Source organism: Coregonus clupeaformis, chromosome 10 (genome assembly GCF_020615455.1).
Source record: "Coregonus clupeaformis isolate EN_2021a chromosome 10, ASM2061545v1, whole genome shotgun sequence".
Lineage (NCBI taxonomy): Eukaryota > Metazoa > Chordata > Actinopteri > Salmoniformes > Salmonidae > Coregonus > Coregonus clupeaformis.
Genome location: NC_059201.1, coordinates 18,636,157 through 18,651,542, shown reverse-complemented (window position 1 = coordinate 18,651,542; position 15,386 = coordinate 18,636,157). Strand labels below are relative to the sequence as shown.

At 42.7% G+C, this 15,386-nt stretch overlaps 2 protein-coding genes across 3 annotated transcripts; both read right to left on the bottom strand.

Annotated features, from left to right (window-relative positions):
• Window positions 1–2,529: 2,529 nt before the first annotated feature.
• LOC121575265 (myosin light polypeptide 6) lies at window positions 2,530–9,839 on the bottom strand. Of its 2 annotated transcripts, XM_041888238.2 has the most exons (7): window positions 9,747–9,839; window positions 9,445–9,472; window positions 7,838–7,981; window positions 6,723–6,896; window positions 5,055–5,132; window positions 4,682–4,717; window positions 2,989–3,058 (listed from the first exon to the last, which is right to left on the bottom strand). In XM_041888238.2, the coding sequence occupies exons 1-6, from the start codon at window positions 9,747–9,749 to the stop codon at window positions 4,689–4,691; spliced, it is 456 nt and encodes a 151-aa protein (XP_041744172.1). In that variant the 5' UTR covers window positions 9,750–9,839; the 3' UTR covers window positions 2,989–3,058; window positions 4,682–4,688. The 2 variants fall into 2 exon arrangements, with proteins under 2 accessions (XP_041744171.1, XP_041744172.1); XM_041888237.1 differs by lacking the exon at window positions 4,682–4,717 and having other exon boundaries at window positions 2,530–3,058; window positions 9,747–9,835.
• Window positions 9,840–10,219: 380 nt separating this feature from the next.
• Window positions 10,220–12,635, bottom strand: LOC121575934 (elongation factor Ts, mitochondrial). Its single transcript, XM_041889227.1, has 6 exons — window positions 12,483–12,635; window positions 11,980–12,132; window positions 11,553–11,681; window positions 11,232–11,354; window positions 11,058–11,139; window positions 10,220–10,848 (listed from the first exon to the last, which is right to left on the bottom strand). Exons 1-6 carry the CDS (start codon window positions 12,528–12,530, stop codon window positions 10,454–10,456), a joined length of 930 nt encoding a protein of 309 aa, XP_041745161.1. The 5' UTR covers window positions 12,531–12,635; the 3' UTR covers window positions 10,220–10,453.
• Window positions 12,636–15,386: the final 2,751 nt, after the last annotated feature.

The following is a 15,386-nucleotide window of genomic DNA, read 5'->3' as shown; positions in this document are numbered from 1 at the left end:
TGGAATCGCTGGCTGGCCAGTCCTTTCTTAAAAACACAACGCAAGAGAGTTACGAAGTACTACCACATCTGTTACACTATCAAAATTCTTGCGTGAGAAATTGCTCTTAGCTAATAAGCTATTTTTGTTTATTTTTGACCATTTAATTGAAAGCAATCACAGTAAGGTACCTCATTGTTACCCAGAAATGATTTTATATTGAGATTTTAAAAAACTGTTTTCAATACCTCACCTGCAAGGATAACAGCGCTGAGCCTTTTTCTGAAATGTTTGGGATTGGAGAACACATTGGGAGAGATCTTAGACCATTCCTCTATACAGAATCTTTCCAGATCCTTGATATCTTCCGTCTGCGCTTATTCAAACCACAGGTTTTCAATGGGGTTCAAGTCCGGACTGTTGATTTTGTGGTCAATTAATTAATTGGTCTCAGTGGATTTTGAAGTGTGCTTGGTGTTATTGTCTTGCTGGAAGATCCACATATTGCCAAGTTTCAGCTTCCTGGCAGAGGCAACCAGGTTTTTGGCTAAAATGTCCTGGTACTGAGAAAAGTTCATGATGCCGTTGATCTTAACAAGGGCCCCTGGACCAGTGGATGCAAAATAGCCCCTTTTCTGCATATGCATCTTTCTTGCAACGCTAAACCCAGTACTGGTGTGCATGGCCAGAGAGTTCTATTCTCATGTCATCTGACCATAGCACTGGTTCCAATCCAAGTGACAATGTTGTTTAGGAAACTCCAGGTGTTTACATTTGTTGGATGACATGCTATTTGGCCACGCACACCAGTGGTGGGTTTTGTGTCGAAAGAAAGATGCATTTGCAGAAAATAACCCCATACCCTTTTGCAATGGCCATCTCAGTCTCCAGACATGAATCCCATTGAAAATCTGTGGTTTGAATCGGAAGGCAGTCCATAACCGCAGATGAAAAATATCAAGGATCTGGAAGGTTTCTGTATGGAGCAATGGTCTAATATCTCTCCCAGTGTGTTCTCCAAGCTCATAAAACATTTTAGAAAAAGGCTCAGTGCCGTTATCCCCGCAAGGTGAAGTATTGAAAGATATTGAAAAAAGGGGTTTCAATCATTTTGACCCCTACCTTTGAGGAAAAAAACAATTACTTCGTAATCAAAACCCCTTCTCTGAGCAATTGTATTACTATAAAATAAATATAATTTTAGCATACAATTTAGCTCAGTATTTGAATTTGATGCAGTCATTCTTGCTCATCTTTATCAAGTGTACTCCTGAGTGGCGCAGTGGTCTAAGGCACTGCATTGCAGTGCTAACTGTGCCACTAGAGATCCTGGTTCGAATCCAGGCTCTGTCGCCGCCGGCCACGACCGGGAGACTCATGGGCGGTGCACAATTGGCCCAGCGTCGTCCAGGGTAGGGGAGGGAATGGCCGGCAGGGATGTAGCTCAGTTGATAGAGCATGGCGTTTGCAACGCCAGGGTTGTGGGTTCCATTCCCACGGGGGGCCAGTATAAAAAAAATATGTATTCACTAATTGTAAGTCGCTCTGGATAAGAGCGTCTGCTAAATGACGTAAATGTAAATGTAAGTGTCAATAATTTTGGAACTCACTGTATCTTGTCTGTTCCATGGCAATCTAGACATCTGACAATATTCTTCAGTCAGGCTGTAGTTCACCAACAGTATAATTTTTCGTAGTATGACTTAGGTCTCCATCTATTCCTTTACAGAACTTTTATATAAAGGAATAGATGAGGATCTTTCACTTTTTTTCTTGTGACATTAAGCCTATATGGAAATAATCCTACTGTCAGTGTCTGCTGCAGGCACCACTGTGTGTGTCATCTTCCTTACAGAACCCCCCCCATTTCAAATTTTCCATTGAACTATCACCTACTACTAAACAGACACTGCAGACTACAGAGACCACAAATGACCCAGTGGGAAAATATCTCACCTTACCATACAGGGCCTACTGCCTCAGAGCAAATAGACTCATACCTGCATTACCATACAAGGGCTGGTGTAAGTACTGGAACTACATCATAGAGAACCATACAGGGCCACTGCAATAGAAGAAACATACCCATCTTACCATAAAGGACTACTGCAAAAAAGATACTATGACAAAGTTGAATAGGCCTTACATTAAGCAAAGAATAAAGGCCCTATACAGCTCTGTTGAAAAATATTCAAATGACCTTTACATTTATGAGAGAAAGCTAGCACAGAGAAGCTTGTTCAGTTAAATTATCAAATGGATAAACTCTGCTATTTGAATACCACTTCCTAGATTTCATTACATGGTGTCAACTCATAACGCATGCATTCTCGTAGCCATCTCGGATGCGTAGCCAGAATGGCTAGGTATCCGGACAATCCCGGACACTAGGCCAAAATGGTCCAGTAAGTGATGTATCCATTTGTATATTACTGCACTGCTGCTTTATTAGAATCCCACTGACGTCTGTTAAACTAAATGAAGAATGGTGCTTCAAAACATCTCCGCCATTGTTTTATTAAAAATGATTAAGAAAAAAAAAAACATTACTTTTCAGAAACTGGGGATTTTTATTAAATACCATTCATTATAACATATACATGAGACAATAAATCTATAATTTCATGATTGGTTGGTTAGCCTGGTAAAACCCACATTACAGCTAGTCTCAGCCAATGAACATGCATCTCCCCCGTATAAAAACACAGCTATTGGGCAATGGGGCTGACACGGGTTGAGTGACAGGGTGGGCGATGGGAATGTATAATCAAGGGAATGTTATTGCCGATTCTGTCCACGAGCCAGACATGATAGCATGCGCCTCTGTGGCTGGATGATATTTTGAAGTGAAATGAAAAGGGGCGATTTCAACTCAGACACAGAAAAGGCACTTCTGAAAGAAAAACTTTTTTTTTTTATGACAAAACGATGGCAAACAAGAGTTGGTTGGGGAATGACACAGGGTGGATGGGGGCGAAACAGACATTACGTATATAATAGAAGAAAAAAACATTTGGGAATAAAATGAACTGGTTGTGTTCTTGAAATCTTCAACCACTCATCACCATCCGGACGAGTTCTGAGGGAGAGAAGAAAAAAACCATCAGCAGCATGCTTGGTCATCAGTGTCTGAGAAGAGCCTAGAGCAAACTCCACCTCCAGCATCTGCCAGCAGTACTACAGCCTCCCATCTCTCCCAAATAGCCTCAGACTCCCTATCAAGATTGAGGGCATTATTTTGACTTTATACTGTGACTCATTACTGAATGGTTCAATATGAATTGGCTTGTTTATCTGAGAAGAATCTATGGAGGGGATATTACATGCAAAAAATTGATTTGACCAAAAGCCTTCCTAAGCATTATCCCACCAAGATGTCGTTGTCAAAACACACTCAGGATGTCACAGCCTACAGACACCTATACATTTAAAAATCACAATGAGACAAATTAAATGAATCATCAACAGAGAGGTAAGTACACTTAGTGACATGCTCCCACATGGTTCTCTAGGAGGTGTTTTCCTCCCCAACATGAGCACTGCTCTCAGCTGGATGCTGAAGCCTGAATCTGATCCACAGAGACTCCATGTGTCAATCAGACAGAAGAGAGAATCGGCATTAAAGTTTGAGCATTAGAGGCAGAAGCGAGGGATGAGAGAGAGAGAGGGTGAACTATAGAGGGAGGGACTCGGAGAGAAGCTCCATCTCCTAGAGAGCCAGAACAGCCAAGGATTTGCTCAGCCAGGCCTCAGGACCTGGAATGTGTTAGGATTAGCAACCCCCCTCCTTATTTGGGCTGTTCTAACAGAGGAAAACAAGGACAGGGGGAGGAAGGAGGAGGAGCGAAGGATCTGGCAGAAAGGGAGGAAAATAAACAAAAATCAAGGGTCTAGCACGCCTACAGTACCAGCTTCCATGGGGAGAAGGGAACAGAAGTCACCAGCCAAGGAAATGGAGCAACTCACTGCAATAGTAGGAAATCATTATAGTAGAGAGGACGATAGTTCAACCCTTGAGAAAGACTTATTGTACACCACTTTATCCAAACCACCCTCCCACCTACTCCTATACATTCAGAGTTGAACAGTCGCCCCTCTAGTCTAACTAACAGACCCCCCGTCAGTGTCCTGCCCTCCTCCAGTTGGAGAGTCAGTGTCCATGGGGGTAATTTAGAGGAGCCACCTAGACACATGCAGAGACGCTACATGCAGGCTACAGCCAGGGGAGGGTGGGAGAGGCGAGGGAGCTGGGCAGGAGAAGGGCTCTGCAAGAGAGAAAGTTAAAGAGAACAGAGATCAAACCATAAATTCAAACCGCTGACTCCACCACAGGAACCCAGCAGCCTCTGACAACACCATCATGGCACAGAGAGATGTCCTACTCGATTAGTATCATAGCTTTTACTACGCATCTCTTCAGTAGCTCGCCATTTTTTAGGTGAGTGTGTTAGAGTAGGAGCACCCGGTCCCCCACACACAACCCGAACCAAGTATCATTTTAAAGAGTAAACTGCTAGTTATTACTCGCTTAAATACATCTGTGGTATCAGTAGCTAGGAGTAGGGGCATTCTGTGCAGTGATGGGCTGACGAGAGGGCCCCCTCCCCCCTACACACAAGTCCCCCAGAGCAGGTGAGAGCCCACTGCTGGGGCAGGTGCCGACAGAGAGAGAGAGGGGGGGCTTTAGGGGGTCTGCTCGTACCCTCCACTCAGCCGGACATGATGTGGCGGACAAAGACTGTGGGAGAGGAACAGGGAGGTCAGTGAAGGGACAACACAAGGGACACACACACCTGAAATCCAATAATACAACCTACACCCAGACATACACATAATCCTTATTAATAATCATAGGGCTTTGTGTTGACACAAAACATGAGTACATCCCATTCAAGACAATTGTTATTGTATTTTGTTACAATTCACGTCTTATCATTCACATGATTCTTCCATTATTCAAACACTATGGGAAATGGTAATTCCTCATGCATTGTAATATATTCTACAGTACAGGACGAGGTTCAGTGTTCTCCTTCACAGCCATCATATCCATCCAGTTCACCACGCTGCTTTACCTTCGTAGTTGATGCAGCCGTTGGCATCTTCGTGTCCCGCTAACAGAGTCTCCACCTCCTCTTCTGTCATTTTCTCACCTGCAACACAAATGAAATGCTCTTTTACATTCTCATAACAGATAGACAAAAATACACTGTATAGCAAGGGAATCCCATCTTTCCTATACCTTACATTCTACAATGGTAAAAGCCACTAGAGGGATTGACAAAGTCTGAAAGGCACTTGCCCATCGGGCAAGTCAGGAGTATTTTTTGGTCCCCCCCAATGGGGCAACCTCGGAGCAGGTTTAACTTTAACGACTGCTTAGTTCACTTGCAATAGCAGACATTCCCAGAGGGATACTGACACAGTTAACCAGGGAGACTCAATAAAGCCATGTCTTGTCACTTGTGTTGCCAAATCGTCTTACTGACAAGACCGATGTCCAGGATGCAAATGAAGTGCATCAATATGGATACAGTAGGGCATTGAGTCACTAGTTTAAGAGGTGATTACTGATTAGTGACAATGAAGACCTTTGGTACCACAGTCAGGTGTGGTTGATAAGGAGAAGAGGTAAAACTATCAGGACTGTGTGGATCAAACGTTTATTTTGATCCAAATTAAATTCTTCATGTAAAACCTTCAAGAGCTGAACGTCAACAGTTTATGTCTCCAACATCATCACAAGGCAGGTTGCAGTACTGTTTGTCTGGAGTGTTAAAGGGCGAATGTACTTCCTGATTAGGCCTCGTTTTAGATTTGGTTCATTAAGAAATGCTATGACTGAATTCAAACAGGAGTTGGTTTCAGGGTGCGGGTTTGATGTGTGTGTCTCGTGTGCGTGTTTGCAGGTGGGAAGAGTTAGCCAAATTATTTCGCCAATTAGCTTCAGCCAGCTGGTGTGCAAAATTAGTTTGACTTTGGATAGCCCATCTCCGGGGCTAGCTAGGGACCGTCAATAAATTACACAATGTAAATGACACTATTTTCATGTTGCACACCTTTTAGGTTCTCATTAAATGCTTTCAATATTTGTATATGAATTTCTACAATTTATAGTTGGTTTGAGGTTAAGTCATTGAAATTTGGAGCTATTAGAATTTTAACATATTGTCCCATGTACATTGTGTAATTTACAGAAGGTTCTTAACTAGCCCCGTTGGGATATCCAAAGTAAACCCAAATTTACCACAGGCATTATGATCGGGTCCCATGCAGCTGCACTCCGAATTGATGATTACTTGTGTGCTGCCAGCTGTGGGCAGGATTGAAACAAACCCAACCTGCATTTAAGTTGTGACGCAGTCATGACCTCAAGTCTCACAAACTCTGTTTTGGACAAGACTGACTTTATGACCAAAATTATCCTATTTACAATTTGTAATCAATTTTGACAGAATAAATGTTTCTGACTCATATCAATGCCACATAGGATGTTTCTAAATGATAGTTATTTTTTAGTGGCAGTTTCTCTTTAAGCTGAAGTAGAGCTCTCAAGTACAAGAAAGAAACTGTTGGCTTATATACTGTAATATAAATCATTTGCTAATACAAGAGAGAAATAAACAGATGGTGCAGTTCTATGAAAATGAATAATCTTTTCATAAGGGGAGATGTAAACCAAGCCAGTGACAGCACTTACAAATGCTTCATGAAAGCTTTATAAGATCGTTCTGAGGTCTTACCGAGCGTTGTGAGGACGTGGCGCAGCTCAGCGCCCATCACTGTGCCGTTGCCCTCCTTGTCGAAGACGCGCAGACCCTCCACAAAGTCCTCAAAGGAGCCCTGGTCCTTGTTCTTAGCAATGGCCTGGAGCATGGGCAGGAACTGCTCAAAGTCCAGCATTTTGTGGTTCATCTCTGGGGAGGGAAACAAACATAAACATGTCTTACTCTGCTAGATACTATTACTTTGCTATAAAACAGACAGAATAACTTATATGAGATCTACATCTATGCCGTTAAAGTCTAGGCCCACATACTGAGAGTAAAATAACTCAAAATGGCTTGGAATGTATTTAACCAAAAAAAAGGAGAGCTCTCATAACCATTTTTTAAATCCCCAAAAAGACATAAACTACTGTACTCACTCCCACTATGTGTACCCTAACTTTTAGTTTGTGCGAGTGCTATAACACCTGCAAATGTGTGTACGAGAACAATACACTTTTGATTTGATTTTTGCAAAAAATCTGAACAAAACCTTATCAATTCCAAATTAGAGGAATGCTTGCGTTTCTCTATAAAATTGATCATCAGCTTTACATTATCAGATCCTGTTGACATGATCTGCATCTGTTGTGTGTGTAATTAACACATGTAAGAACAGGACCCCTCACAATGCTCCTGTTCCCAAGCTGATAAGTGACAGGCTGCGCAACCACAAGACAAAATCACCCTCGACAGGTTAGGACAAAGCCTGTGTGCATCTGTGGTACTTGACAATTTCAGATTACGCACAAGGATAAGTTCACACTCCATAGGATGTGAATTTCATACTCAGAAGAACATTCTGTTTCATCAGTTTTATCCTTGGATGCTTAAGCATATTAGCTGACATCTTACACCTGACCGGATACAAATTAGTCAAACTGGTTTGGTGAAGTTGTTGCCTACAAACAGCAACAGGCCTAAAAACACACTTTGGAGGATCGGCCTAAATCTATCTGAACACAAGACGATGCCATGCCGGAATAAAATCGTACTAATGTTAACTGATGTGTGTAATACTTCTATACGTTTGATCCAGCCAATAGATACTAATGGTCAATGTTCAGTAAGCATCTAGAAGTAGGGCTGACCTTCTGACTTGGGGTTGCCCAGGACCTTGAGGACCTCAGCGTTGACGGGGTTCTGGCCGAGGGCCCGCATGACGTCACCACACTGGCTGTAGCTGATCTTCCCATCGCCCGTCCTGTCAAACAGCAGGAAGGCCTCCTTGAACTCTGAAAGACGGGGAGAAGAAAGGCGTTTAAAAAAGCACAGCACTGGATTGAGTGTGTGTGTGTTTTGGTTTCCCCCCCACACATAAAAATGGTCAAGAAAGAGAATCCAAAGATTTTTTGTTTTGTTTTTTGATTGTGTGTAATCTACAGAAAATGCGGTGGCCTCTCATGGAATGCTCTCTGACATCAGGGTCATTTCCCAGGGCTATTGTTATGGTGCTTGCATTGCATTGCTGCTATGCTGTGCATTCCAAGCTGGCCCGTCTGAAACTACACAGCAGCCGCTAATTTACCCATATATGGCATTGACAGCAAGCGCTGGCCGAGTAATCTATCAACCAAACGAGCGCTAAGGAAATCTATCAACTGCGGAAAAAAACTCCTAAAAATTCCATTGATTGAGCAAGGGAAAAAGTCACAGGCAACCGATGAGTAGCCTACAGTAACACTATGTCGCTACATATATTCTTGGTAAATGGATACATTATGCTTCGCCAACTTCATTTCAAAGAACAGCATGTCTGAGGTTTAGTTCGGCCACGCCTTCGATCCGTACAACTCTTTAATAAGTTGTTTAGTCATTTCCTTTTGCTTACACAATGTCTATGAGTCAACACCAGTGAAGGACTGAGAACAAATTACAATATAGTGGCTTGATTTCGTCTATAATATATCTAGACATTTTATACAGTTCTGGGATCGGGAACTAATGAATTCACGTTCCAGAATTGAGAACTTCCGGTTTCCTCTACTATCTAAGTTAACCACGTAGCTAGGTAGCCGAACAAGACATCACACAATAAACGGAACAGATCAATAATACCAAAATTGGTTTTTACAAAAAAACGACTTTTAAAATGGAATAACTAAAAACGGCCAATCTTTCAAAGTACCTAGGCTTTTGAATACTCATAGGCCGTATAATGACTAGCCATAATGCCTTGACATATTGACGTCTGGCCTTTTATTAAAACATGCATAAAAATACCAGGCACAGAACTCAGTGCAAAATTAGTTGATGGTCAGTAACATTCAACACAAAACATTAACCTGATGAAACACCATTCAATCAAACCGCTATGTTGGGATCAAAGGAGGGGATTGACTGCACCAATAACAGACAATCGTGAATCAATATTTTAGTAATTGTATATATAATCATTCGTTGATGTGTGCATGTCGGACGACAATGGCAATATTAATGCAAGGTCTTACCAAGATGGTTAGCCAAAACACAAAACCTGGTCCATCAAAAAAAAACTCACCATAGGCTTCAGTTTATATCAACTTGTCAGCAGGGAAACTGCTTATCACAACAAGGGGGACAGGAAAGAAGTAGTGCTATTCCACAATGAATGACAAGACATATGAAGCAAGGGGATAGACTAGCAGCTAGCTAACATTTTACAGTAGCTAGCTAGCCTTCAAATAACGTTACTGTCACAAAGCTGATTGAAACTCACCTATAATCTGGTCTTCTGAGAAGTCAGACTGGTTGAGAAGTACGGCAAGAAGGAACATAGAGAAAACAAATTAATATGATTATCGAAGATGAAGAGAACAAGTAGTTAGCTAGATAACTACGTTAACCAGCCAACATTGGTCAGCCATGGTTTGATAACACAGCAGTGAAACGTCTTCGTTGGATTAGCTAGCTAAATGGCTTTGTCTACACGAATTTAAAACGACATTTTGCTAGGCTAACAGTCTCCACTGCACGTCACATACAAACATCTTTCAAACAGAACAAAACAAAGGCATTTACCATTTCTGGGCTTGGTTTGAGTCCTGTCTGCGGGCGGAGGTCAGGGGAATGTAGACCGACAGACGCGAACGTTGACAAGAAAAACTATGCTCATGACGTCATCCTTAATTCATGCACTATACAAACCAATCACATCTCGCAGGCGTTGGTTTTTCGGATTATTTACCGTAATTCTGGAAGATAGGTGCAACAAAACTGTCCAAAAGTGAATTTATTGGAATCCTGACTGTTCTTTAAAAGCGAATGAATAAATATTGGTGCATGTATGCTGTGGTGGTGGAAAAAACAGAATTTATGATAGCCAATGCCATTGAAGCTTTCATGTGGACGATTATTATGAGTCAGCCATATAAACCATATGTATGATTGAACAAGTGCGCCATCTTGTGGTACGAATATGCAAACTGTAGCTACAGTTAGGATCATATGACAAATTAGTGAGATATCATAGCTGTACAGAAGACATGGTCATCTAAAGTTTAAAATATCTTTATTGTTGGGGGGATTCAGTTCATTCATCCTGCAGCATATGTCATTTTGGTACACATATATTAGACTTATCACATACGGCATGAAAACATTGAAATTGGTTGAATGCATTTGCATGACATCGACTTGACTGTCTGCACTCTGGCCTAATTCAGAAACAAATAAAAGGCAGATAACAAAACATGACTTGTAAGGTCTCAGATGCTCTCCTCTACCCTTCACTGTGCCCCATCACTGCCCGCCTCCCCACACTGAAAGCGAACAAAGTCAAGAACTCGTGCCCCCTGCTCCGTCAGGTACTGGGCCACTGTCCTACTAGGGTCAGGGAGGAAAGATTGGGGCAGCAGGCGCGTCTCCGCGTCCCCACAGGGCAGGTCATCCATGTTGCCAAGGGATACGGGGGCCTCTCCCACTACGTGCTGCCCCAGCTTCCTCCCCAGGGTGTCCTGCGCCCCGTCCTTGCCCCCCTGGAACACCACGAGGGCACCGTATCGCCCCATGGCCATATCAGACTGGACCGCCACACCACCGTGGATGTAGGAGCCGATGTGCCAACCTGCAGGGACGCCCACCGTCACCGCCCGCCTCACTGACATGTTCTCACCCAGACGACCTGACAGGGGACGGGACAGGAAATTACTTCACTAACAGAGCAGTCTTCAATTTCCAAATGCTTCCTAGCAACAAGAAATGCTGCAGTTAGAGGTTATTAAAGCTCAAATTCAATGAGAGCATCTCAATAATGATAAGAGAGTCTACTAAATGACAAAAATGTAAATGTAATTTACAAATGTGTTTGGGCTATTTTTATTACTCATTCACCTATGGTAAGGGCCAGCTGATCAGCCAGAGAAGCACCTTCACCCAAGTTCAATTTAGAGAGGTCCTCTGCTGCCAGGAGACTCTGAAACCAAAAAAGATAAATGCAATTTTACGTATTCCAACAGGCATCCTAGGGTGATGTGGCTACTGAGTGGGGGTGGTGTGATGTCATACCTTCACATATCCAGTTTGGCCCTTGTTTTTACTGCTGTGGTAAGCCATGGTGGCGAACGCCACATCCTTCACCAGCTGCTGGAACTTCTCATTACGGGCAACAAAGTCTGTCTCACAGTTCACCTGCAACACACACAGACATGGAGGACATTGAGATACAAATACTTCTGACCATATTTAAGTTTTACACAAAAGCCTTTATCAAACTAAACAAATTAAGATGACTGTCATAGCAGGTATTATTCAACTTGAATATTGTATGCAGACTGCATCGAGGAGGATGAGTGATAGGATCTCATTGACTGAATGAGATCTGCTTACCTCTACCATGACTGCAGCTTTGTCTCCTACAAACAGACCGATCAGCCCCTCCTTGGCCCTCCTCCCCTCCAGCTTGCTGGCCTTGCTCCAGCCTTCTTTCTGGGCCTGCTCATGTAACCAGCTCTCTGCCTGGGTTGGAGAAAAACATTACACACACATATACACACTATCCTAAATATACACAACATTTAAGTCAGCGGTTGCCCAATCCTGATCCAGGATGCCTGCAATGTGTGCAGGCACTGCAGGGCATGCTTTTGTTCCAACCCAGCACTAACTCACCAGATTGAAAAGTACTAACACCATATTTGTTATTGTTGGGCTGGAACAAAATCCTGCACATTTGGCACCTCTCCAGGGCCAAGTTTGGACATCCATCCCTGCCCTGCTCAGCAAGCAAAGCTGTGCTGAAAGAAGCAATGTTTACCTTTGTGATGTCATTTTCAAATTTCTCCAATGCTTTCTTGCAGTTAATGAATGTGTAGCCAGTGCTTTTGCGTAGTTTCATAAGGAGAGCTTTCTCTGCAGCAAGAAGTGGATATCCTGTGTGTAAAGACTGTGCATGATGAACGGTGCAGACCTGGGGTGGACAAGAAAATAGATTAGCTAACGTTGCATTTCAGTGAAGTCAGCATCATTGCTAACGGAGGTACAAATCAAATGTCCATGATGACCTCTGGTCCTAGGAAGATATTTCAATTCACTGTGATGTTGCCAACAACACTTAAAGGCTAGCTGCAGAATTTTGAATACTTTAACATTCTTGTCCCATACGTGGTTAGCTAGTTAGCTAGCTTGCCACTTTTGAATGTCTAGGCTAGCTACTGGAAGCTAGCTAACTTCAAATCAACAGCTGACAGCAGCTTCAGAAAGCACAACCAGAAATAGGATGCTGGGGTCTGGATGCCAGCGCACCCTTTTCTTGCCTACCTTTGAGAGCTCTGTTCTGATTGATCTGAAAACATACGTTAATGCCATTCTTGGAGCTTTATATATATTCAAAGCTCAATATTTCTCCTTATGAAAGCCGAAATGTCATTGAACCTCGTTGGGTAAGGCAAATGAGCATGGACAAACTTCATTTTCCGTTGAGCGGGGAAATGTAGCAATAAACGTTTGTTTAGCGCCATCTAACGTACAGGAATGCCTACCACACTGAGCCCACACTAGTTCGGAGGGGCTTCACTTCGGTGTAGAATGTATGTGTAAAAATACATACAAATCAGGGGCGCAACTTACACTGGGGACGGGGGTCATGTCCCCCCCACATTCTGAAATTAAATGTTTGTCCCCCCCAGCAGGGGCGGCCTGTTCAATAGGGCGATATGGGCGACGCACTGCCAAACGGGAAAAGGAAGGGATTTTTTTCTAATCAATTATATCACAGCAACAGTAGTTATCAGTGTTGTAATCTATACGTCTGATCTGCCACAGTGCCACACTGCCACTAAATGTCGAATCAGGCTAAAGTCGTGCTTCAAATGTCTCCCCCCCCTTTTGGGGCGATTTCAGTCAGGTTGAAAATCGCCCAGAAGTCTGTCATAGACTCCCATGTAAAATCTATTTTTTTCAAATTTCAGAGCCTTCAATACAATCTCAATGGGTGTCTGTGGGCTTGCGCTTTCGTCATACGTTACGTAACCATGAACGTAACTGAGAAAAGAGCGGATTGTTTGAAAGAAGTTCCTTTTTGTCGGCGAACAAATGAAGATAAATTGGCAACGAAACAATTAGGACCTCCCAGACCAAATTTTATAATTCAACAGGTTTCTACTAAAGGCGGAAAGTCCTACACCCGAGGATTTTCCAAAAATTGGTACGAACGAAAAAAGACATTGCCACTCACTCAACTGGATGAGGGATACAGGCTAGCTGTCCGCCGCCACAACGATGAGGTTAGTGTTGATAATCACAAGTTTACTGGAGAACTGAGACCAAGTAGAGACTTTGGACAGGGTTGGATATGGTATAATAAAGGCAGTTTATTCAGAGGTAAAGATATCTGGAATCGCGTTCACGGACCCGTTCGTCAAACTCTTAGGGAGCTATAAATTAAGCCCCATTACTTACCATATCAGATAAGAGAAATTGCTGCAGCTACATATATTTTACATCCTGGCCCTACATAGTTCACTATTTGCATCACTTACCAAAATATTACATGTGGTCATATATGCTTGGAAAGTGGAGATGCCATAGAACGTCAAAAAAGTAAACATTGCTGAAGTGGAGACACATTGCCGTTTTGGAGAAGACATCGCGTTTGCTAGCGAAGAGATTTGTTGTGGCAAATGAACTTGGGCTGGGAATTGCCAGGAACCTCACGATAAGATATATGCATCAGCATTGCGAGTCTCATGATTCTATACGTATTGCGATTCGATACTGTGATTTTATTGCGCACCATATGTCTGTTGCAGAGGGATCAGAAAGCCATGAGAACGAGTTTTGATCAGTCATGGAAATAAAAGTGCTGAAAACAAATTGGCTCCCAATGTGAAAAGATTGAGAACAAGCTATGAAGGAACAATAATGGTGTTTTGGTGCAGGTACAGCCAACTAGCGCTAAAATATTGCGATATTGTCAATACAGTATATCGTAAAGTATCACTATGTAACTCGATTTCTTTCACCCCAATCCCTCAAATTAACGGTAAATAACTGAATTGTTTGCCCCACATTTAGCTAAGATGATTAGCTAGCCAGCTAAAATGTTTTATTTAGTTAGCAGTCGCATCTACAATAGTTTACTGTCAATAACATGTCTCCAAAAATGACGTGGTGTCTCCAATTGTGTTGACATTTTACAATTGCGATGCGCATCCATGAGTATCCACTTTCTGTAGCTCAGCTGGTAGAGCATGGTGCTTGTAACGCCAAGGTAGTGGGTTCGATCCCCGGGACCACCCATACACAAAAATGTATGCACGCATGACTGTAAGTCGCTTTGGATAAAAGCGTCTGCTAAATGGCATATTATTATTATTATTATTATTCTGAAGAGAGCCCGAAACATTGTGTGCAGACATTTTATGCAATAAATGAAGTAGGTTGAATCTAGTAGTTCTGATCTTCTGATTGGTCCTGATGAGTTGGGCGAGGTCCCCTCCAGGCTACTGTCACTGTTGCATTGGCTCTGAGTCGGGTTCTCTGTCTTCAAATGTTCAGCCTAAGAGAGGGGATTTTTATGTGTGTGTGTGTGTGTGTGTGTGTGTTTAACAGTGATGATGTGTGTGTGTGTGTGTGTGTGTGTGTGTGTGTGTGTGTGTTTAACAGTGATGATGTGTGTGTGTGTGTGTTTGTGTGTGTGTGTGTCCTCAGAGCAAGAACTCGTGAGTTGGAAGAACTGAGAGGCCTATGGCGTGGGTGTTGTCCTTGGCCACCTGCTGACAAGGCTGACAAGATAGGACCCTTTTGTCCATTGTTATTGGATAGGAACAGAACTTATAACCAGCTCCTGACCTAAATAGATCTTAGCACAACATTTTACTCAACATATCATATTCCATATTCACTATAACAAATATATTTACTACGACATTAGCAAGAACCGCCACATCCTCAGCCGGCTAATCCAGTGTGTGAAGTTTTGCGGAGTGTTTGAGTTAGCTTTGTGAGGCAAAGATGAAACTGAGGGCTCCACCAACCCTGGTAAGCCAACACTTTTGAGATCAGTCAATAAATGCTTCTGGTATTGACTTATATGCTGCCCCTGTCTTCATGTTGTTGCTGGACATATCTTTTTTAAAATGTGTGTAGGTCACCTAAATCATCAGAAAAATTGCCCCTCCTGAGAATTTTTTCAGGAGCCGCCACTGCCCCCCAGTGTGTTGT